The 26,232-nt window shown below is 35.1% G+C and overlaps 1 protein-coding gene across 8 annotated transcripts in view; it reads right to left on the minus strand.

Annotated features, from left to right (window-relative positions):
• Window positions 1–436: 436 nt before the first annotated feature.
• The window catches only part of bcl3 (BCL3 transcription coactivator), a 52,513-nt gene continuing 26,717 nt past the window's right edge, over window positions 437–26,232 (minus strand). For all 8 annotated transcript variants that reach the window (XM_073925405.1, XM_068214129.2, XM_073925403.1 and 5 more), the window contains 7 exons: window positions 17,702–17,810; window positions 9,097–9,304; window positions 7,920–8,008; window positions 7,748–7,825; window positions 5,514–5,681; window positions 2,174–2,240; window positions 437–2,089 (listed from right to left, as the gene is read on the minus strand). In XM_073925405.1, coding sequence (XP_073781506.1) covers window positions 1,593–2,089; window positions 2,174–2,240; window positions 5,514–5,681; window positions 7,748–7,825; window positions 7,920–8,008; window positions 9,097–9,304; window positions 17,702–17,810 — 1,216 coding nt within the window. In that variant the 3' untranslated portion in view covers window positions 437–1,592. The remainder of the gene's footprint in view (window positions 2,090–2,173; window positions 2,241–5,513; window positions 5,682–7,747; window positions 7,826–7,919; window positions 8,009–9,096; window positions 9,305–17,701; window positions 17,811–26,232) is intronic.

The raw sequence follows: 26,232 nt of genomic DNA on the forward strand, positions 1-26,232 counted from the left end.
CTTGTTTGCCTGGTTTGAGACTTGTGGAGCTGCACATCGATAGATTTGCTCTTCTGTATTTGGACTTTCACCAGTGAAATTAAAACCACACTGAGCTAAACTAAACTAAACATCAACTCTGAAAGCTAGACTGACACAGTTTCAGTTCACTACAACTTAAGTTAAGCTGCTTTGACACAATCTAAATTATAAAAGTGCTATAGAAATAAACATGAACTGAATTGAAGATTTGGCAGCTCTATCCAGGGTTGCATGCTGAATGTGCTGTTATAGCCTGGAAAGCAAATGTTGTCAGGGATTCGGGAAAATTCCTTCGTTACTTTCGTCCAACGTTACTTGCGTCCTGCTTTCTCCTAGGCATAACATCCAACAATGACAATTTGGTTTCAAAAGTGCTTATACACAGAAGAAATAATCACACAAATAATGTCACGTATGTATAAAAATATGTATTTTTATTCCTATAGGCAACTGTACACCTTTGCAATTATAATCACATAATTATATGAAAATCAAAATTCATACATTCGCATAACTGTCAGAAACACCACCAGTGAGTACCTCAAATTCATATGAAAGCCCTTTTTTGGATTTGATCAGTTTCTCAAGATTCTGGTAATGGCTTTATATTCTGCATTACTCCTTTTCCACACTACTCCTTTTCTACATCCATTTTAAACCATGCATTGGTCTGTCACCAAACTTCATCAGACAAGGATTCCAAGCTGCCATTCAAAGGCTTGCATTAAAACAAAAGTGCCACGTAGTCTCAATGTTGGGATTTTGTGTACATTATCACAAGTGATTAAACAACAGAACTAAAAACAAGCATTGCATGTTTGACTGTAATTCACAACGACACCCCGTTTGTTGAAGATAAACCCATACATGCTGATATTTATTACTTTGTACATGTTTGATACCGGCTGTTTTGTCTACCCTAAATAATACAATGCAGAACACAATATTTGAGAATAAAGTATTTACAAAACATGAATGCAATAGGAAAATCTCTGTTGTATCAATTTGAGTAACTATAATCTGGAAAATATGAATAAAACGATGTCAATACACACAAATATAACAAGGAAAACAAGAAAACCTCAACTGAAACAATGCAGAATTAAATGCTAAGTTTGCTTTTTGCTGTGGAAGTATAAATATAGGTCTTTACATTCAGTATAACATTACATCAATCTTTTTAATTATTAGCAAAACACTCAGTAACACAAATATATAGCAACATGGTATAGATTTGGCATGACTTAAAAAGAACTCAAATAAGAAAAATGTTGAGATCCACAAAAAATGCTATAAATCAGTCAATATATCCTCCAACCACAAATAAAATTCTATCAACATTAATTCAAATGGCAATTCACCCTAAATCAATCATTATTTACACACTCTCATGTTGTGCGTTTTTATTTGTAATTTTTATAACAAACAATTTTGGTGGCTGCTTTTAATTTTAGCTGTGTGTTCCACTTCAGTCAAGTTTAAAGAGACACAATGCTGAACGAATGTGTTGACAGGTCATTCCTATTTTTGGATGAATATACAATACATCTCTTCTAAGATGCCCGCAGCTATCAACTCACACCTCTTTCTTCACTGTTGACACTCACAGTAGATATGTCTGATTGGTCACTGCTGTGACTTGAGGGCCGTGATTGGTTGATGGTCCCCTGTGGAGAGATAAATGCGGCCTGCAAAGGCAAACTGGGGACTAAAATGAATGGTGCGTCTGAATAATACGGAGGTCTTGGAAATCCAGGACCATAGTAATAAGGGGAAGCGATAAGTGTCCTTCTATGGACAGCTGGCTTGATGTGGTCATACCTGGATGGGGAAAGATATGCAAGGTTATGGAATCCGTAGCCTGCCCTGTTGTCCACTGGTGAACTGTGGAGTGTCTGCATTTGGAAAAGTGCTTTATCATTGCTGTTCAATGGCGAGTGGCGTTCTGAAATGCTCTCCACTGACTGACTGCGGGGTAAAACTGGAGTCACAGGAGAGTGTGAAGCGCTGCCCTGAAACGTGGGAGTCATCCGGGGAGAGTGGCTGGAGCTGCTAGGGGACAGAGAGCCTAAACAAGAGAGCCAAGAATGAATAAAAATGTAAACCTTGTTTAGAAATAAATGTACTCTTGCACTTTCAGAGAAGAACTCACCATTGCTGCTAGATATTGTTTTCCCAGTAAAGCTGCGAGTGCCTTTTCCACGCAGCACATCAGACACCTTCAGACAAAACCGAACACTAGCTTAGCAGGGTTCAAAATTAATGATCTCTTTCTCTGTATTTCAAACAAAATTTTTGCACCCTTGAAGGGCTCTATGGTAATGGTATGGCATTTGGACATTTCAAATTAGAGCAAATATTATGAAGGGCACTTCTAGAAGTCAGTTAAAGTGCCTGAAATGTAAAATTATGTCATAATTTACTCACCCTTTACTTGTTCTAAACCTGTTTGAGTTTCTTTCTGTTGGTGATCACAAAAGAGGATATTTTGAATAAAGCTGGAAACCTGTAACCATTGACTTCCATATTTGTTTTTCCCATTGTGGATGTCAATGGTGGCAGGTTTTCAGCTTTCTTCAAAGTTTCTTCTTTGCTATTCAACAGAATAAAGGAACACATAAAGGTTTGAAACCAGTTGAGGGTTAATAAATAGTGAATGAGTTTCATACAATGGGGTATACGCACACAGACTTTTAATTATCAGCCAGCCAGCCCGATGGCTTCCGGTAAACTGTCTTTCCATTACAAAATCACCACGCTTAAGATCTGTTTTCTTTAAAAATCAGTGATCTTCACTGCCTGATAGATATACAAAATAAAGTGCACTGCTTTAACTCCTACGCCACACCCCCCACCCCACTGATGGTTCTAGAGTTCACACGTTCATCTCGTTTTATGCTTGAAGAACTAAATGAATGCTTAAGTTTATTTAACTGAATTTTTTTTTCCTTTTTACCTTGTCAATTGAATTATTTTCTCGCCACCATCACCACCGGCTTGCTTGGATTGGGACTTGTGGAGCTGAGCTTCGGTGGAATTGCCCACATGTTTGACTTTCAGCAGTGAAACTTAAACCACACTGAAATAACCCTAACTGAACTTCAACTCTGAAGTCTGGACTTTACTAGAACTGTGTTAAGTTGCTTTGACACAATCTACATTGTGAAAAGTGCTATATAAATAAACATGAATTGAATTGATTGTATTTTAGTCACATAATGATGTCGATGCTGTAAAAGGAACCTTATTAACTTTAAAATAGTCACATTAACCTTTTACCGGAAGTTTACTGTGCATATAGCCCATTGCATGTATAATGATGTGAAGTCATGTATGATATCTGATATTAAATAAAAGACTCTAAGGTCAGCAAAGTGCAAAAATACTAATTCATTCATTCATTTTCTTGGGCTTAGTCCCTTTATTAATCCGGGGTTGCCACAGCGGAATGAACTGCCAACTTATCCAGCAAGTTTTTACACAGCGGATGCCCTTCAAGCTGCAACCCATCTCTGGGAAACATCCACACACACATTCACACACACACTCATACACGACGGACAATTTAGCCTACCCAATTCACCTGTACCACATGTCTTTGGACTGTGGGGGAAACCAGAGCACCCAGAGGAAACCCACGCGAAGGCAGGGAGAACATGCCTCAGTTAGCGTTTCTGTGTGGAGTTTGCGAGGTTCGAACCAGCGACCCAGCGACTTTCTTGCTGTGAGGCGACAGCACTACCTACTGCGCCACTGCCTCATCCAAATACTAATTAGATGTCATTTAAAATCTTTATACTTTGCCACTATTGTTAAAACCACTAGGTTTTACTCATTTGTTAAACTCATTTGTTTACTCAATTATTTTTACTTTACTTAAAAAAGGAGTGAACCTTTTGTAATCTGGAATGGTTAAGTTGACTTCATTTTTATAATCATGTGCATAGACAATTTAGTTAATAATATTGAAAGCAATTGGTTTACTCACATTTTTTAAAGTATGGTCAACTTATTGCTTTAAAAGCAGCAGGTTTACAAAAAAGGAAACATCACTTTTTACAGTGTAATAGTAGTTATAGTTTTTTACAAATTAACATTTTGTAGATCACATTTTCTTTCAGATATTTTAATGAGTAAAAGTTAAAATAAATGTGTTTCATTCTTACACAAATATATTTGTATGCCAATGACTTATTTTCACCAATATTTTAATTATTCAAAACAACAAAGTTTTCTTGCATATCATCTTATTTCTAAATAAATAAAATCAATTCAGACACTCAATGGCACATCTCATCCTGGATCTACAGTTGAAGTCAGAATTATAAGCGCCCCTTTGAATTTTTTTTCTTTTTAAATATTGCCCAAACGATGTTTAACAGAGCAGGGAAATTTGGACAATATTTTTTTCTTCTAGAGAAAGTCTTATTTGCTTTACTTCGGCTAGAATAAAAGCAGTTATTAATTTTGAAAAAGATTTAAGGTCAAAATTATTAGCCCCTTTAAGCTATATTTTTCCATAGTCTACAGAACAATTGTTATACAACTTGTTATGCCATTGTTGTACAATAACTTGCCTAATTACCATAACCTACCTAGTTAACCTAATTAAGCCTTTAAATGTCACTTTAAGCTGTATAGAAATGTAAAATATTATATTATAGTAAAATATTATTTACAGTCATCATGGCAAAGATAAAATAAATCAGTTATTAGAAATAAGTTATTAAAACTATTATGTTTAGAAATGTATCGAAAAAATCTGCTCTCCGTTAAACAGAAATTTGGCTAATAAATGGGCTAATAATTCAGGGGGCTAATAATTCTGACTTCAACTGTATACACAGAGTTATATTGTGAGATTGTGGGTAATGTGAGGTTGCAGTATATAATTTTATAGTAACACAGGTTAGTTTACTAACATGAACAAACAATGAAGAGCACATTCATTACAGTAATCCTTCATCTTTGTTAATGTTAGCTAACGAAAATAAAGTTGGTAAATATTAGATCATGTTAACTCACAGTGCATTAACTAACGCTAACAAACATGAATTTGGATCATAATAATGTGTTAATAAATGTTGAACTGTGATTAATAAATGCTGTACAAGTATTGCTCATTATTAGTTCATTTTAGTGAATACATTAATGAAAACTTTTTGTAAAGAGTGATTTATTTATTTATCACTTTATTAAACTTCTTTTTCTCTCATTGGAGCATCAAACCACAATTATTGTAAGAGTTTAAGCTTGTTTTTGATATGAAGCAACACTGAGGACTGAAAGTTTTGTGAATCACCACTTGCTGACAGTGTTTGCATAATGCATTTACACTACTGAAGGCAACTTTCCTTAATTTGTTTCAAACTGCAATGCAGATAAAACACTTTACAGTATACATGATTTTAAAGCATCCATAGGTAAGACTAGTAATAATAAATACACAGCACATTTCCAAAAGCCACTGATGCCATGTTTTTAGATAGTACCTTTTTGTTTTTTGCTACCATGATGGCAGTGTCGTTGTGGTTATTTTTCAGACTGCTGTCAGCTCCGTTCTTCAGCAGGACCCTAACCATCTCGATGTGACCCCTGCCACAGGCGCTGTGTAACGCTGTGTTCCCACTGTAGGACTGCGCGTTCACATCACACCCACGCTGAAACACACACAACGACATATTGTGAACATCCATAACTGCTTCTGTTGTAAACATGAATGAGTAACAGTTCAACATTAAAGGGTCACGAAACCCCCAAACACACTTTTTGAGATGTTAGGTTACACATTGCTGATAACAGTAATATGAATGATACATTTATTGAGAATAGTTTAGCCTTTCTATGAGAAAAGCAGTGACATCTCAAGATATGAGATAAATGTTTTAATTTGGAAAGGTGATTGGTTACTAGGATTGGAAAGACTATGCAGGGTCAGAGTGTTTATTCACATTTATTCATGAAAAAAATCTGGTTCAATCTAATCACAAGACAATATTTTGAATGATATATAAATATATTTCTATATTTCTATACATGAGATACAAATATTCACCTATGAATATTCCATCCACCTATTTTTATGCACATAATGGAATATCACTTTAAAATGCTTAATGGAAATGCCAAGATCTGCATACATTTGTTTACATAAACTACAATGGAAACACATTTACTGAATAAATTCCAGCTTGTGCATAAAAAAAAAAGTTTTATAGATCATGTGATGATAAAAATGGCCATTATTTGATGTATTAATGGACAAACCAGCAAAATCACCACATTTTAAAATACCTCAAATGTTGTTTTGACTATTCTAAAGTCTCTTAACCAAAGTCTATCACCAAAGTGTCTCAGTATAATTACCTGCCAGAACTGTCTTGAGCAGCTGCACTCACACACGGCAAAATGTGTTTCTTACTTCATGTTTTTGTCTACTTTCAAGTCTAAATGTCTAAAAATTCATAAATCAAGAAGCAAGTATAAATGTTGATTTCTTTTAAGAAATAATAAGTCAAAATTAAGAACTTTTTCCTTTAAAAGGCACCTATTTTACTCCTTTTTAAAGGTTTGAGATAAGACATTGGTGTCTCAAGAAAGTGTCTGTAAAGTTTCAGCTTAAAACACCCATCAGATTACTTATTATACCTTTCAGAATACTGAATTTCTGCTCTGGACACACTGTAGCTGTTATTGTTGCCTGTGCCTTTAATGCTAGTTCTCCCCACCCACCGTTCCCATGTGCCTGTCAAAGTGTACTTTAATCTCCGCCTCGGCTGCGTCCGATAAACACCACAGTGACAGACATGAAGGAACCAGATCTCATGTAATGTTTGTGAAAAATACTACAGTAAGAACTTTTTCAATGATCATTCTATGTATTTGTTGTGGAGCAGCTACGATGAGTCACTCACAATGTCGTTATGAAGTTCACGTACGCGTACCTACACAGTTCTGTCCAAACAGCTTACAAAAAGATGATTTTCATCATAGGTTCCCTTTGATAGAAATTAAATGATCTGCCATTGGGATATGTAAAATATTCTTATTTTACTCTGAGAGCAAGATTATTTTACTTTAAACCTACAGGTAGATTATTTAGATTGTTTCAAGAATCAAATCACTCAATGTTGACTTGTTATTTCTCAAAACAAGAAAAGATATCTTTCACATGTATAGGAATGGCTTCTTAATAAAGGAATGTTTAGATATTTGGACTAGAAACAAGGCTAAAGCATAAGAAAAGCATTTTTTGTCTCAGGCCTCCAAAAGCCGCCACGCATTCTTCGGAGATGCAATATTTGATCATAAAAGCCCCACAGCCATTTCTCCTAATGCAGGAAGTTCCATTTTTCTTTTTAGTATTTGGCACTATATTGTTCTCTTTGACTCATTGGAATAAAACAGTGCTTTTATGCAATTTAAATATTTTATTTGACATTCCAGTTTTCAACAGAAGTCTAATTCATATTTGGATATGTGAACATCCAGAGAAGGGAGTCATATGTGTTAGTTTGGCACCTCTTAAGATTGTACCATCTCCACAAATGTAACAAGTGTGTTCTTTTTAAAATTGGAGGTGTAAAAAACAACAGGGGGTGTCTTCACAACAGAAATGAACAAAACAAAACTGAAACAGATTATGACAAAAGTGATGATCAACTGAACAGCTGACTCATCTGCTTTGATGTGTGAAGTTTAAAAAAACAAATATGTGCACACGTACCTCGATCAGTAATAGGACCATGTCTAAAGACTTGTTTTCCACAGCATGAACCAGTGGACTGCGACCACTTTTATTATCCTGTGATGAAAGAATAAAAGAGAGACAGTGAACAAATAAAGCTTGCAGTAAACGCATTCAGCATATCTGATGATATGGTGATGAATTGACTGACCCCAGCATTGATTTCAGCTCCGCTGTCCAGTAAGATTCCTGTCAGCGTCTGATCTCCATTCTGCACAGCCAGGTGGAGGGGCGTCAGACCTGCAATTGGTCAAGCAAATCTTCAGATTGTAATTTGAATGACTGACTGAGACATGTTTTGACATGTCACAAATACACAAAACACTATTACACCTCCTCCCTTTGTTTTAGGGACTTTTTGAATCATAAAAGCAGCAGGAAGTGTCTCATGTTACATTTCATACACATGAATAATGTATAGGCCAACTGTTTACTTAACTAAATTAGACTAAATTAAACCTTTTTAGAGGTTATCTGATTACTATTACAAAAGAGAATTATTTTGCCACAAGATATAAACATTGTGCTGGGCAAAGACTAATCGCATCTAATAAAAGTTTCCTTTTACTGTAATATAGGTGTGTGTATTATATATTTACATAGATATGTACATTTATATATAATTGGCATCACACACACAGAGCTTAGCATATATAAGTACACCCCTCACAAATCTATCTTTTAGTGACTTAAATATTTTAATAAATATATCTGTTTAATACATTTGTTTTGTTTAAACACAGCAAAGTATATTGTCTTTATTCACTGAGAAATGGATAAAAATATAAATTTTCAAAATGGGGTGTTATGCTGAGCACTGTATATAGATATAGTGTGTATTATATATAATAAATATACACAGCACACACAAATATATTATGTATATACAAACTGTTATTTTGTGAGCTTAATAGTAATTAATCTTTGCCCAGCACTAAACACAAATAAATCATAAAATAAATAAATTCTTAATTAATAATAATTCAAATATTACAGACTAGAAGCCATTATACCTTTTACTTCTTGATAAGAAACAAAAAATCCTAAACATATTCACACATTGATGCTTGAACATGCCTAAAGTGTCTTTACTGCCCCCCAGTGGAACACAGAATTTAGAAAACCAGTTCAAAAAGCCACAGAATTAGATTTTTTTTCTATTATGGAAGTCAATGGTTACTAGTTTGTTTTACTTCTTTTATGTTCAACAGAAAAAAGAAACTCATAAAGACTTGGAACCACTTAATGGTGAATAAACAGTGTAAATTTTCATTTTTGGGTGAACTATCCCTTTCATTATCAGTGTGCAACACATGACCTGCACTTACCCTCATAATTCCTGATCTCCACGTGGGACGGGTTGTTGTGTGAGTAGTGTCTGAGGATAATGGAGAGACATTCAGCCTCTCCGTGCTCACAGCACAAATGCTGTGCAGTCTGTCCGTTACGATCCAGAGCTCCAGGGTCTGATCCTGCATCCAGGAGAGCCTTCACCACAGCAGGCTGATGCGTGATTACAGCCAAATGTAAAGGAGTCTGAAAGAGAGAAATAAAGTTTAATGAATAAACATATCAATATATTAACCTCTAAAGACCCAAGGTGTTTTTTACATGCATATTCATTTCTTCGCTATTTGGGCTTTTTGGAACCTAATTAGAATAAATACCAAAGTATCATCTTTTTATATGATGTACTTTTAGGGAAAAATTATCTCCATATATGTGGACTCGTGGTCCGAATTTACATAAACTCTTTTTCCTGACTGTTTTTAATGCATATATAACATATTAATATTTTTTTAACATGTTTTGACTATCAGAGGGTAAAAACAAAAAAATTCCCCATTTTGGACAGTTAAAATAGTGTTTGGGACATTTCATATGTTGCAAAACAGTTGTAGGATGACACTGTATGTCTGTAACAAAATATAAAATATTCAAAGTTTTTAAGTAGCCACTTAAGAGATGTCCTTAAAGTGCTGTCCACGTATGTGGCCACTAAGCCCTAACAGGATAAACAGACCCTTTTTTCAGGTATAACGATAAAAATGTGACAGGGCTTTTACTGCAGGTCAATATTTAAGCGATGTACCACAGGAATCTACCACTCTGATGTCTGATAAGGTGTTCAGGTTTATTTGGGCAGATAGGTTGAGTCACATCCTGGTGTGGATTCCTGTAACCATAGCTGTTAACCTAGAACCCGTTTAGCAGGTTAAAGGTCAGTTCCACAGATATGATCATAGTGAGATAAAGCTGGGCTAACGCCCCATAGTAAACAGCCCCCGGGTGATTTATTCAACACACACAAACAAACATGTACAACCAAAGCCAAATATGCTCAAAACAGATTTCTTGTCTTGTCACATTCAATCACGGAATATCTTTGATCAATAATGCTACTAATGGTTATTACTATTAATATATTATAACTATTGGTTGATATTGGTTAAACTATAAAAAATCTGTAAAATAAAAAATTCATGTACTGGTAGCTTATTACCTGGTTTTGTACCACAATTTACATGTCAAACCTAAACAATATATATGATTTTAAAATGGCAATATTCTGTAAATAAAAGTAACTTTTTAAACTGCACTGAACAAAATGATTCATTGGATTATAATTGGTTAAGGTAAATGTTTAAAAACAATTTATATGTGCAGAGATTGCAATGCAATGCAGAGATTATATCTCATTAGGAGTTTACAACAATTTGGCGTGAGTCAAACATACTGGAGATGGTATTCAAGAACTTGGTTGAAAGTGTTGTGAGTTTTAACATGATTGCATGGTATGGGAAATGGTATGCCAATTAAGAAAAAGCAAAAACTCAATTGAGTAATAAAAATTGTCAGTGCAATTGAAGGTAAAGTAAGTAAACTCAACGCGAAGAGGAGGATCTCCTATTGCTTGTGTAGTACACATTAATAAGTCACAAGTCGACAGAAAGTGAGCGTGTGCAAGAAAGAGAATGTGTGTGCATGTAAATGACACAGGGATATCTAATAGCTCATTGTAACACGTGTGAAGCTTGGTTTGTGCTTCTGTGTCAAGTGATCGGCGTGACTCACGGCGCATGCAACGCGTGTAGCTGTGCATTCATACTTCTGCACGCTTTTTCTGTTGCTCTGCAATAACCCTTCCACACGCTAGTTGGCAGTTTATTTGCTGGTGTTTTGTTTTTTCTGAACACTTCCTTAAATGTAAAAGTGGTTCAAACTTGCTCATTTGGAGGCAGAAACCGGCGGAAATGCAACAACTTTCACTGAGATGCTATGGTTACTACTAATGTTTTAGTGAAACACATTTATTGCAAACAGTGATCAAAACTTGGAACTTACTGTGCATTAAACGAACGCATTGAAAACTTTCCAGCCAATCAGAGTCAAGAATTTAAAGAGCATGTTATAACTATCAATTGTACAGGATCACTGATTTTTGTTTATGTTTATTTCTTTGTGTTATTTCATAGTGTGATTAATGAATTACACTAATCGCAGTATGTCCATGCATGTGTAAATTGTTGCCTAATCTTGGTCTAACTAGACTTTTTTTTCATTCACCCGAGGTAGATTTTTACGCTGAAAAACTTACATTGTTGACAGGAAACCACCAAGCCTCACAGACAAAAACTGAGAGTCAAGATGACAAAACACACTAGTTTCTTTAATAAAAGCATTCACCTCAGTCAAAGAAAACAAGTACGCAAGTCACTTGACTGTTCCTAAAAGCAAAATGCTCCACAGTGCATTCAGACAAAAAATATACATTACATACACGCTGGAAGTGAGCTGTTTTGCTAATATAACCATCTAAATCCTACATGTGAGCCCAGTAATCTACTGCCTGTGTTTTTTATTGAAGAAATGAAATTTGAGAGATAAGAATAGATTTGTGGTTTTTAATGATGCCTGCTAAAGATTAGCATCAGTTAAGGCCTGGTAGCAGGTGAAGCTGAAGGTAGGCTAAACAAACAGAGGAGGTTAGTTTGACACAGGAGGGAGGATGTTCCAGTAAGGCACAGTAAAGCGAAAAAAAAAAGTACAACGAGATGAAGACAGGAATTCCTCTGGTGTCACAATGCCTTTGGCCCTCCCTTCCTATGAAAACAACGCTCAAATTTCCCTGAATCCTGTCTGAGTCACCAAACCATCACTCATCTGATTTTTGTGTGTATGTGCTGAAAGACATGTTACCACACATTTAACATTTGATGGGTTTTTCTTTGTGCTTTAATCAGTCTAATTTTGTGCGCAGTTACAAATTTAACTTAGGTATGGTGATGGATAAAACACACTCACATCCTCTTTAGGCAAGCCCTGAAAGAGGAAATTATATAGGAAAAACGTCACATAATAGAGAGAAAATGTAGTGTTGTTGTTCTTTTCCAGTGAATTGGCTAATAAACAACTATTAAAAGTTTCAAGAGTAATTGTTTGGAAGAGGATGAGGGAGAGAAATAGAGAAAGGAAAAGAGGAGTCGGAAATGAATGAGCAGAGGGAGCGATGAAGGGAAGAGATGGATCAGAGAGGGAAAATCCCTTTCCTCTCCCTTGCAGTGGGTCCTTATATTTCACATTCCTATGTGTAAACAGAAAAAAAAGAGGGGAATGTTGGATGAATGAGGAAAGTGATTGAGGGGAAAGATCATGACACACGCATGAGCCAAAAACACTCTCAAGTGAACTGAAACTATGTGCTGCATGATTTAGCACTGATGACTGAGCTGAAACAAAAACTTAAGGGCAAGAAAAGAAAAGAAAATAAACTGTGCACTCAATGCGTGCAGCAGAGAGTTAGAACTAATAGTTATTTTATGCAGTTTAGTTTTACTTCTGTAATTCAATTATCTTGAATTATCAAAATCCACAAGAGAAATTTTACAGTTATTATCTGGTTTAGGTTGGTCATCCAGTCTTAAAAAGTAACTGACTAGGCTGGAAAATACTAGTGGTTGATGTCTGATAACATCAACTAACAGCAATTTTTAAAACATGAGTGAATACCTTAAAGGGCACCTATGATAAAAATCTTTTATAAGCTGCTTGTACAGAACTGTGTGTAGGTATAGTGTGTCCACAGTCATATTATATATTATATAAATATTTATATAATTATATATATATATATATATATATATATATATATATATATATATATATATATATATATATATATATATATATAATAGAAATTTCCTGACATTAAAATAGGATGCAAATCCCTCCCATTTTGAGGTCCACCACAACGTGACGTAGAAGTGCAGTTTCGCCACAGACCAAATTGATTGACAGCCACGCATTAACATGTCTCCGTAGTAACGCGTATAATCATATCAACAAGGCAGGACGTGCACAAAGCAACTGGGACTAACAGATCTGTTGAGCTCTCTGTGATCATCAATCTTCATTAAATGTGATCAAGAATGAGTTTTACAAGTTTAAAACTTTTTAAAAAAAAGTACATGTTTGTAATCAATTATAGCAATTTTAACGTCTTTAATTTATCAGCCCAGCCGTATGTCAGTACAATTATAAAACAAGACACTTTAATTCCGATTTGTGGACGTTAAATCAGTTATTTAATTATTTTGTACATTAACATAACAGATATCATACAGAAGTGTATATTAATGTCTCCTGTCACATTTGCATGCTAAAAGAGTGCAAAGTTAAACATGTGCACTGTGTGTGTGTGTCCGCATTATGTGTGCTTGTGAACTTTGTAATGACATTGTGTGTGACTCATTGTTCTCATCGCCTCATTAACTCCACAACAAATACATCAAATAATCATTGGGAAAGTTCTTACTGTAGTATTTCTCACAAATGTTACGTGTCAGACGTTACATGTCCATCACTGTGCTGTTTATCTGATGCAGCGAGGGTGGAGATTGAGGCACACTCTGACAGGCACGTGAGAACGGTGGCGTGTAGAACTAGTATTAAAGGCACAGGCAACACAAACAGCTACATTGTGATGAGAGCAGAAAATCCAATGTTCTGAAAGATATAATAAATAATCTGATGGGTGTTTTGAGCTGAAACTCTAAAGACACATTCTGGAGACACAGAAGACTTATCTTAAATCTTGAAAAAGGGGTAAAATAGTTGCCCTGAAAACATTTTTTTCCAGCATCCATTCTAGTGGTCTAGCAGTTGCGTAATGATCATATAAGAGTCCAGAAGACTCGTCAGAGAGTGATTGTGGATAGCTACACTTCTTTTTGCGTCTACACTAAACACCAGCATTTCCAAACTTACATTTTTAAAAATGCTCTGATTTTGTGGCTCAAAGACGCCATAGTAGTTTGGATGCCATGTTTAACCTTAACAAAACTTATAATATGGACTAGTTTAACTAAGCTAAAAGAAACTCCAGACCATATTAGGCTGGTTTTGATTTATCACCCCAGCAAGATAGATATTTGGCTATTTGTTAACATTAGCCAGACTTAAAGTGAGTGTGAGTAAAACTAAAGTATTGCAAAAACCTTTAAAAAAACAACAACATTTTAAACCAGGGGTCACCAATCTCGGTCCTGGAGGGCCGGTGTCCCTGCAGGGTTTATCTCCAACTTGCCTCAACACACCTGCCTGGATGTTTCAAGTATACCTAGTAAGACCTTGATTAGCTTGTTCGAGTGTGTTTGATTAAGGTTGGAGCCAAAATCTGCAGGACACCGGCCCTCCAGGAACAAGTTTGGTGACCACTGTCTAAAACAATCTGGTCTTATCTGGTTTAAGATGGTCTCCCAGACTGGTTTAGGCTGGTTGGCCATCTTGTCTGCTAGCCCAGACCACCTTAAAAGTGTCTACATCTCAATTTAACACGGATCAATGGACCAGTCTGTCCACACTAACAAACCAGAAGACTACTTTAGGCAGGTTTATTTTATTGGTCAGGTAGCTCTCTGCAACTCTCACATGATCGCCCACTGAAGCTACCAGGTCAGTACCTGGATGGGAGACCACATGGGAAAGCTAGATTGTTGCCGGAAGTGATGTTAGTGAGGCCAGCAGGGGGCGGTCAACCTGCGGTCTGTGTGGGTCCTAACGCCCCAGTATATTGATGGTGACTCTTTACTGCTCAGCGAGCACCGTCTTTCAGATGAGATGTTAAACCGAGGTCCTGACTCTCTGTGGTCGTTAAAAATCCCAGGATGTCCTTCGAGAAAGAGTAGGGGTTAACCCCAGCATCCTGGCTAAAATTTACCCTAAGGCCTCTGTCCATCATGGCCTCCTAACCATCCCCATATCATAATTGGCTTCATCACTCTATGTCTCCTCTCCATTAATCAGCTGGTGTGTGGTGTGCGGTTTGCCGCAATATGGCCGCTGTTGCGTCATCTAGGTGGATACAGCACACTGGTGGTGGATGAGAAAAATGTGTAAAAATGTGTAAAGTGTTTTGAATGTCTAAAAAAGCACTATATAAATGTAAGGATTTATTTATTTATTTATCAGCAAGGCAGCTGCTTGCTTAATATTAACAAAAAAACACAAATTTTAAAATATACTTAAGATTATAAATCACTGTTTATTTTGTCAAGATTAACATGCACAGCTGTTCACAATAAGACCAGGAACATGCATTAAGGAAGTAAAAAGTCACTATTTGAATTGTTCGTTTACTTGAAATGAGTCTTAAAATAGCTATGCTATGTTACAATTTGTGTTCTAAGTCATACAATGAGTATATCTACATGTCTGTGACACACAGTAAGAGCATTTTCATCATTTAGAATAAAATGATAAGCATGTTAACAAAGTGCAGAAGAGAGAAAAGAGAGAGAGAGAGAGAGAGAGAGAGAGAGAGAGAGAGAGAGAGTGAGAGAAAAAGAGCGAAAGGGAAAGTCCCTTTTAATACCCTGAAAACTTCAACACAAGGTATGTTGAGAAACAACCCATGGTGTGAGGAGGTCATGTGACTTCTCGGAATGTGGATATTTGAGTTCAAACACATGCACCAGCTGCTTTTACAGTGTTTGCACATACGCTTATTCAAGTACATAAAAAAAATACACACGCCTATACACTATACATTCACAGAGAAGCCATGCAAACAAGCCATCGGCTGCAGTCTTGCTTGGCTGACAATACGCAACGCCTATCATGAAAACACAGTAGATATGCACACACACACACTCAAACGTCATTGTCAGTGTGTCATGAAAAGATGTGGGAGGACAAGACTAACAAAAGATAGTCGCCGAGACAGAGAAGTCATTCTGGCACATACAATGTTCTAGTTGTAGTAATAGTGACAGCTGTAGTAACACTTTCCTTGGTACCGCACCAGTCAGTCGTGCCTGTCTATTTTATTTCACATCAATCACTAGATTTAATCTCAGATTTGGAATTGGCAAAACAATAATTTTCAACCATGGCTGCGACAAAAAGTTACTCAGAACTCCAAGTAAAGCCTTTGAAGGCATGTTTATGTGCAGTTTACATTTCTGGGGAAATAAGAATTGAGTACAGGATATAACACAAGAGTTAACCTCAACAATCTGACAGAAACAAGTTTCAGCCGGCGGAGAAGACATGCGCGCAGCTTCTGGTAACTGCCGGCTGCCTGTGAATCTACGAGCGTTCGTGTTTGTGTGTGTGAAAAAAGTGTGTCTGCACGTCAAGTGAAACCTTAACACGAATTTGAGGTGATTTCTGAGGTCTGCCTAGACATGCAATGGCGGTAATTGATAATGCGGCTGGTGGCAGTATGGGTTATTGCTACCAGAAGAGGAAGTGAAAGCCTGGGAACAGTCCGACAGGTTTGCTGACACATGGGAGTGAGATGAAGCAGAGGATACAGGTTTAAGTGTGTTGTGGTGGCCAGGAGAACAACTTTATAACAACCATGAGCATTACCATGGCTCCTACTTATAAAACAGAGCACTAGGAGTAATTTCCTGCTGCTTTTCAAAAGTATCATGTGACAGGTAATAAGACATTTGTGGAAAGTACAGTAAACTAACATGTGCCCCACAGGGACAAGAATTCTTTGGTGTTCTTTGTGCAGTACATTCTTTAATCCAGCAATCACCAGCATTACTTCATTTCATTTCTACTAGATAAATACCAATGTAGGGATGCATTGAGTAACACAAACTTAATATTTATGATTAATATATAATAATAACAATAAAATTATAAATTTTATTATATATGATGACATTATGACAATGTATTTAGTATCTAAAATCATTGTATAATACCATATATATTTTAGAATTTTAGATTCAATTTTAGAAGTAATATAATATTATATTAATTAATATTAATATTATATTAAGTAATATTCGTCAGTATACATAATATATTGTATAATTATATACATTATATACTGATATATTACATTTATTATTTAGAAATATTATTAATAATAAAAGTAATAATTGTATTAGTATTGTTATTAATTGGTTAAATATGTAAAAATTATTAAAGAAAACATGCATATGTCAATAATAGTAATAACAATAATAATAATAAAATGATTACTATTATTATTATTATTCATAAATAATAACTATAATATATCAGTTATTTGTTTGTTCACAACACATCATGTCATTAAAATTTAAAATGTATATTTATAATGTAATATTTATTAGTCAGTGTTGAGTTATTGTGAAAAACGCCAATATTTTAATGCTTTAAGTATTTTTAGAATTATTATAAATTAAGCATTTGAGTTAATTCACATTTATAAATAATATGATTCATTTTATTTAATGAATTGTAAATAATAATTAATAATGCATCATTTAATTTACTAATCTGAATGATTTCAGTTACCCTGAGGCCCACATACAAGTTCACTGATCGATCCAAATTAATAAATACTGTAAAAGTGGTGTTTCTGATACCTACTACATTACTTAATTAATGCCAACCTCCCGAAGTTTGCTTGTATTGTTTATACTTTACCTGTCGTAGGTTATTGTAAATGTCAAGGTCTTTATGGGCACATCGAAATATTTCAATCAGCCAAACAACCAATGCCCTGTTCTCCTGGACCACGGCGATGTGAAGAGGCCTGCAAATGCAAACATATGCATTATTTACTAAGACACACACAGCAAAACATGCATGATGATAAAAGGCATGAACATTCAACATGCACGGTCAGACATCCAGTTCAAAAAGTAATTGAATGACCGTTCACCTGAGGTTTGCAAACAGTGGTGTGTATGACTCATCTTTACACTGTCGGTGAGTACAGGGAAATGCTTATCTCCCTATCGTTTCACAGAAAGTCTCTCTGAGATGAGAGCGTTCAAGTCAAAGTTTGGGAACAGGAAGAAAACACTGTGTGAGAAAGAGACAGGGACTCTTCATCAAATGTTTTATACGATGTGTTTTTTTTCTTTCTAAATCTGCTTCCAGTAACAGCTACTTTAGTTTGAAGTCACTTCCTGCCCTCAGGGACAATGGCACCGTTCTTTCTGTTTTGAATACTAATTATCATTATATTTACAGTTGCATTAGGGGCTTTCTGTGCTTTGCAGACTCCTCTAGCAGAACTTCCCATGAAACCCAAAGAAAATTACAAAGAACATTTTTGCTGACATCAAATACAAGCATGGTAGGTTCACAACCTATTTGAAGAAAGCAACATTTGCTTAGAAGTTGATCCTTGTAATATGCAAAACTATGTTAAAAAGCTGCCAAGTGCTAAAAGGTCAACGAATGATAAAAGTTACATAAAAATCTTTGATTTTTGAGCATGCAGAAGCTATCAAGACAATATTTTTGGCATCAGAGTGCAAATTATACACAGACCATTTTATAAAATAACTTAAAATATATATTATTTATATGAAATGTTTCAGACACACACACAGATATACACTCACCGGCTACTTTATTAGGTACACCCATCCAACAAAAAATTCTAATCAGCCAATCACATGGCTGCAACTCAGTGCATTTAGGCATGTAGACATGGTCAAGACAATCTGCTGTAGTTCAAACTGAGCATCAGAATGGGGAAGAAAGAGGATTTAAGTGACTTTGAACGTAGCATGGTTGTTGGTGCCAGACAGGCTGGTTTGAGTATTTCAGAAACTGCTGATCTACTGGGATTTTCATGCACAACCATCTTACAGAGAATGGTCCAAAAATAAGAAAATATCCAGTGAGCAGCAGTTCTGTGGGCGCAAATGTCTTGTTGATTTCAGATGTCAGAGGATAATGGCCAGTCTGGGTTGAGCTGATAGAAAGACAACAGTAACTCAAATAACCACTTGTTACAACTGAGGTATGCAGAAGAGCATCTCTGAACGCACAACATGTCCAACCTTGAGGCTGATGGGCTACAGCAGCAGAAGACCACACTGGGTGCCATTCTTTTCAGCTAAGAACAGGAAACTGAGGCTATAATTCAAAAAGGCTCAGCAAAATTGGGCAATAGAAGATTAGAAAAATGTTGTCTGGTCAGATGAGTCTTAATTTTGGCTGCGGCATTCGAAAGGGAGGGTCAGAAAATAGCATCAACATGAAAGCATGGATCCATCCTGCCTTGTATCAATGGTTCTTGCCACACTTTGGGCCATTACTACCAATTGAGCATCGTGTCAATGCCACAGCCTACCTGAGTATTGTTGCTGACCATCTCCATCCCTTTATGACCACAGTGTACCCATCTTCTGATGGCTACTTCCAGCAAGATAACATGCCATGTCATAAAGCATAAATCATCTCAGACTGGTTTCTTGAACATGACAATGAGTTCTTAAATGGCCTCCACAGTCACCAGATCTCATCATGTGGTGGAACGGGAGATTCGCATCATGGATGTGCAGCCGACAAATCTGCAGCAACTGAGTGATGCTGTCATGTCAATATGGACCAAAATCTCTGGGGAATATTTCCAGTTCCTTGTTGAATTTATTCCACAAAGGATTAATGCAGTTCTGAAGGGAAAAGAGGTCTAATCCGGTACTAGTAAGGTGCACCTAATAAAGTGGCCAGAGAGTGTATTTACTGTATGTGTGTACATATGCGTAATTCACTTACATCTCATTTAGTATTTTGTAAGCTTATTTAAATTTTCATTGTTTATCGAGAATTATTACATTCTAACTGTAATGGGCTATTTCAACAGACAACTTATTTTTTTTATATAAAATGGTGAATTTCGCTGAACTGTGACAAGTTTGCATCCCTATCAGTCAGCTAGATCTTCCAAAGACTGAATAAAGCCTGTTGGACATGATTATGGATTGATAACGTTAGAAACCATTATAGGGGCATTCTTAAATGTATATTTTTTTACAAACTTTTTATTTCCATTATTATTATTAAGATACAGATCAACGCAAACTATTTTCCACCATTTAAAGGCAGACCCCCACACATCTTGTTTTGACATGGCTGAGCGGGGATCAAGTGTTATTTGCACCATAAACAGGACTAACACTTAAGGTTGCTATTAATGCAGGCATCAATGCTGCTTGTTCATATGTCCACAAATGCTGACTTGTTTCATCCCACACTCTCAGAAATAAAGGTACAAAAGCTGTCACTTGGTGCACATTTGTACCTGAAAAGCCCATATCGGTACATATTAGTACCAGAGTTTACATATTAGTACCGAAAGAGTTGTATACTTAAAAATGTACCATCCCAGTTACACATTTTATACATTTATTTCTTACACAAATTTTGTTTCATTCCATTGGCTTTGTCAATTTTTTGTTACCCAAATTTGGTTTAAAAACAACCAGGTTTTTTTTTAGAACACAGGAATGTGGCAAGAATGTCAACAGGGCCTGATGGGAAGTCACACTGTAACAGCGGGACAAATGAAAGAGGGATAAAGAAAAAAGGGAACAGAGAAGAACATTGTTTATATCCTCTTTTGACTCGTATATTGAGTCATTGTGGGAAGAAAGAAGCCGGAACAGACAGAGGGAGAGCAAATAATGTTGAATGATGGTGCTGAATCATATTCCAAGTGAAATAAATGTAAATATTGGCCTACTATGGGCCATTGCAATTGCCTCATGTTGGTTATTCCATTGTGACAAGATTAATAAATAAAGCAGAGGAAAAAATTAAATAGTGCATTCAGCTCAGGGATATTTTTGGGCAAAATTATTATAAGTTTTCTGGATTTGCCATTAATACGTATGTGTTTTGTATGTTTGTTTTTGTAGTGATTCTGATAATGTGTGTTTAAAATCCTAATTAAAATATTATTAAATTATAGATTAAAATATTAATCATTTAGTTTATTTATATACAGAAAAAAGATGACATGTCAATTTAACATAATACATTTGTTTATATACATAGAGCCAATTGAAAATTCTCATTTTTTTCCCTGTAAGCTAATTATGGAATTTTTTACTATTTGAAATAAGCTACTGTGACTTAGCAGATTTTTTGTGTGAAAAAATTATCAATGAAGATGCCATATTTTAGGACCTAATATTTGTTTTTTAACCAACACAAAGTCTGATTTAAATGAACACTCCAATGCTAATGGTTTAATCTAATTCCATGATTTATGCTAAGCTAAGCTAAAAGTACTCCTGCCAGACCTGTGGTGCGTTTACGAAAACCATTTTTAACCAACTAAGGTCACAAGTTTCGTTGATACAATTATAGTTTAGCGATTTGGTGTTTCCCAAATCTGTTGTTCCAACGAACATTCGCAAACTGCATATCAAATGTGTGTGGTTACATCTACTTCTAGAGCTGTGACACACTGCTGGTTGTGTTTTATTCCAAGTTATCCACCTATGTCCGATTCATTTTGAAGGAGTCAACATCCACTTAATTAATAATTCACATCACACTTGATTAATAATAATGCTTAAAGATATCTCTCTCACATGTAATTTTCTTTTAGAGTTATTTTTTTTACAGAACTTCAGATTGACAATAGCGCTCTTTTTGTGGTGCACACTGAAATTATTTATGCCATTGTGAATGTAGCCCTATTTCTGCCATTTACATTGAAAACAAATGCATGTTTTTTTCCAAAACTAATACTGGATTTAAAAAAAAATATGCACATGTAAAACAATAGAATTTGTACAAAACAAAACCCCAGAAAATTTCATACGGATTTTCTGTAAAAAAGTTGCTACACCGTCCTGTTTAAAGCGTCATTACGGACATTTTACATTATAACTAACGTGGTTTAACCAACGAATCTGCGACAAAACAATTACGGTTTTGGGGGAAACACTTGGAAAACATTTCCTAAATTATGTATTGTACTATCGTAGTTCAACTGTGAGCTAAGTATGAAGCCAGATCAGTCTCTAAAATGACACATTTACGAAATAAAATTCATACAAGCACAAAAATTCTAAATTCCTAAATTCTAAACACAATTCATAAATACAACACAATTTGTGAATTTGCAAGTAAAAATGATAAATATTTTTGCCAAATGAACTGGATTTGTGTATATTATGAATTGTTGAATTTACAATTTGGATTTGAGTATTACCGAATCGTGTTTTCTTTTTATGAATTAGATTTGTGCAATTTTGAATTGTGTTTTGAATTTACGAATTGAATGTGTTTATTTTTGAATCGAGTTTTAAATTTAGTAATTGGATTTGTGCATTTTTGAATTGTGTTTTGATTTTCCGAATTGGATTTGTTCATTATTAAATCGTGTTTTGAATTTACCAATCGGAGTGGTGTATTTATGAATTGTGTTTCGATCTGACAAACTGGATTTTGGAAATGTGACTTGTGTTGTGAATGTATGAATTATTATTTTGTAAATGTGTTGTTTTCAGTCACAACAAATAAAAACACTTGGAATTTTCACTGTCATGTTCCACAACAAGGCCTTTAAGATTTTGTTGCTCAATTTCTTCCAGCGGCATATTTAAAAACATATTTTAATTAAATCACATTAATATACACCACACCACCTAACTTTTTAAAATTTGACTTTCTGTTTGTATTTGGAGTCACCATAAATACAAAGTTCTCCAAGAAGCTTCAGACCAAAAGAGGAAGAGAAAAGCCATTTACTCAAAACGAACATGGCCTGACTACAGCTATGACCTGCCTCAATGAACTGCCAAATCAGTTTCTCTCTAGTTCTGATAAAAAAAAAAAAAAGCAGAAGAGTTTTTCAGTAGCTTAATTCTTTCATTTTTTGCTTCTTTTCCTGTAAGTGAAGTCAGCATCAGTGTACTTCAGGAAATCTCATGCGTTTTTCAGTTCTGTCGTCAGGGCCATGTGTTCAGCCCTACTGAGAAAGACTCAGTTTTGTTAATCAAGGAGTCTTTATCAGGTCTGAAGATTGCAAGATTACACAGAACAAGTCAGTGCAAAGACCACACTAAAGGATAACAGGCAACTAAATTTTCTTACTTTGCATTTCAGCATCAAAACTAAAAATAGCTATGCAATATGAACAGATCTTTACTTGCGTTTACATTATTATAGTACAAGGATCTTTAAAGTCAATAGAGCATAAATTACAGTCAACCTAGTTATAAAGTGTTGCAGCTGTGACGTCAAAACTTTGAGAAATTTGCCAGAAGCTTTGAGGTTTCTAAGTGTTATTATTATTATGGGTGCTTACAGTAAATAACATCAGCTGCACAGACTTGTACGCAGACAGTCTTATAGTTTATTAGAAACATAAGCCTTATAAAATAAAGCTAATTTTTCATTCAATTTTCAGAATCAGGTCCATCGTGAATTGGCTGAACAAGCTGGTCTCATTCACTAAGCATGCATATGATCATGTTAATCTGTCAATGTTTCATAAAAATTATGACTACAAAAAATGTATACAAAATATATTAGAAATTTACACTCATTTACAATTCTTCAAAGTCAATAACATCAGAACAATATTGAAAAACAAACACATCTGAGTATGTGCATGCTGTCAGTTAAACAATGTTTTTCTTGTGCATATGAATATATCATCATTTACGCAATTACTAGACAATGATACCCATTTTTCTGTACTATTTCTTGTAAGTGCATATGATTAACAAGCTGTTTTCATTCATTTATTTTGCTTTGGCTTAGTCCATTTATTAATTAGCGGTCGCCACAGCAGAATTAACCATCAACTTATCCAGCATATGTTTTATGCAGTGAATGCCCTTCCAGTTAAAATCCAGTTTTGGGAACCACCCATACACTCTTTCATTCACACACCCACTGCGGCCAATTTAGCGTATTCAATTTACATATACTCCAATGTTTTTCAATTTTAATACATTCTAGATTAGAACATTTAAATAAAGAACATTATTTAGTAATTCTTTGATAAAAATACCATGCAATAGCAATATTTTTTAAACATTAACTTATTTCTATTTTAAAAATTTTAAAACGTTAATTAAATGTTTATGACACTTTTAATGTTAAAAAGCTGCATCAGTTTCACAAAAATATGAAGCAGCACAACTTCACGATTCGGCTGCTTGAAGTGACGAAAGTTAAAATGAACAACATTTCTTTAATAATGTAATATTTTGTTTTTCAATTTATAAATATATCAAGTCAATAAAACTCAATATTACAATCAAAGACACTTATTTGAACCCTTTTTCGAGATTTAAGAGTGGTCTTTCGTGTCTCGAAAATGTGTCTGTCTAATGTTTTAGCTCAAAATACCCATCAGCTTATTTTTTATACCTTTTTAAATCTGGGAAATTTTAGTTGTTATGGCACTGTAGCTGTTTTTGTTTCCTGTGCCTTCAAAGCTGGTTCTTCGTGTCCACCGTTTCCACGTGCATGTCAGAGCCATAGGCTTCACATAGATAAACAGCACAGTGACAGACAAGAATGAAGCAGATCTACCTAACTACAGTAAGAAGTTTCCCATTGATTATTTGATGCATTGTTGTGGAGTTAATTCAAGCCTTTATAATGACATTGTGTGTAACTCATCATCGCATAAAGTTCACACGCACTGTTTTTGCGTGGCAAGTGTGACAGGACACACGTTAATATACACTGCTGTATGGATATGTGTTATGTTAATGTACAAAATAAACCTGATTTAAGTCCACGATGCGAGATTGAATCGTCTTCTTTTATAATTGTACTGACACTATGTGGCTGTGGTGATGATTTACGTAGCGATTTTATTGTCTTTATTACAAACATGCACTGTTTTAAAAATGTTTTAAACTAGTAACTTATTCTTGAGTTGCGAATGATCACAGAGAGCTAAACAGATCTTTTAATCTCGGTTGCTTTGAGCACATCCTATCTTGTTGATATGATTATACGAATCCCTATGGAATCATGTCAATCAATTTGGTGGGCGGGGAATCCGCACTCCTACGTCACAATGAGGTGACCCTCAAATTGGGAGGGATTTGGATCCTGTTTTAACGTCAAGAAAATTTAAAAAAGACTTATTGTGTTTCTATCATCCAGATTTGACTGTGGACACACCAGACCTACACACAGTTCTGTCCAAATATTTTTATCACAGGTTACCTTTAATGCTCATACAATATAAACATCATTATAAAAGTGCGATAAATCATTTTGTTCTCATATTGTTGATACTGTATACCAGGCTTAAATGCAATTTTATTTAAAAACTATTTGGTCACACTTTATTTTGATGGTCCATTTGTTGAATTTAAATTACATTGCATCTACTGTACATGCCAACTATTCTCATTAGATTAAAAGTAGATAAGGGTTAGGGTTGGGGTTGGGGTTGGGGTTAGGGTTAGTGTAAGTTGACATGAACTTGCAAACTTTCTTATAGTCAGTTAGATGTCTGTTGAAGGAGCATTATCAACAGATATTAAGCAGACAGTCTACTAATACTCAAATGGATCATAAAAATAAAGTGTTACCAACTATTTAATAAGATATGTAAAAGACAGTCCCTTCATATTAAAAAAAAAAACTGATTTAGTACATCAATTAAGAATAGTTCAAAAGGTGAAAATTTTTATTTAATCTGCAAAGGCATATATAAATAAATAATAAAAAAGCTTTGAATAAACATTCCAATCATTAAAAAATTATAAATAATACTGATTACATTTTTTTTCCCCCCGGCATTTTTCTTATAATCTCATCATCACACATCTGATCACTGAATTTGCTGTCACTTACACTGCCGGTCAGAATAGTTTCTCTCTCTGTTTTCAACACTTGAAACTCTCTTGGTTCCTGGAAGTGACTGAGAGTTAGTTAGACCACAGCCCCAGATAAGGCCTAAGCTGAGACTGACGTAAGAACCTGAACATCATCACAATGAGATGAAGGGCTCATGGCGGTGCAGTGGCGCATGTGTGGCATCCTGTACAGCCCAGAAACACAAACCTCTAACATCCCCTGTCACACACAGGCCTGCTTCTGTAGCAAACAAACTCAAAGACGTAAACAGCCTGAGCCCACATGACATGCAACCACTTTTATAAAAACTCTCACAGGTATAGAGAAGATAAAACCCCTGCATCCAAGGTCAGTAACCCTGTGTCAAG

This window comes from Danio rerio, chromosome 16 (genome assembly GCF_049306965.1).
Source record: "Danio rerio strain Tuebingen ecotype United States chromosome 16, GRCz12tu, whole genome shotgun sequence".
Classification (NCBI taxonomy): Eukaryota; Metazoa; Chordata; class Actinopteri; order Cypriniformes; family Danionidae; genus Danio; species Danio rerio.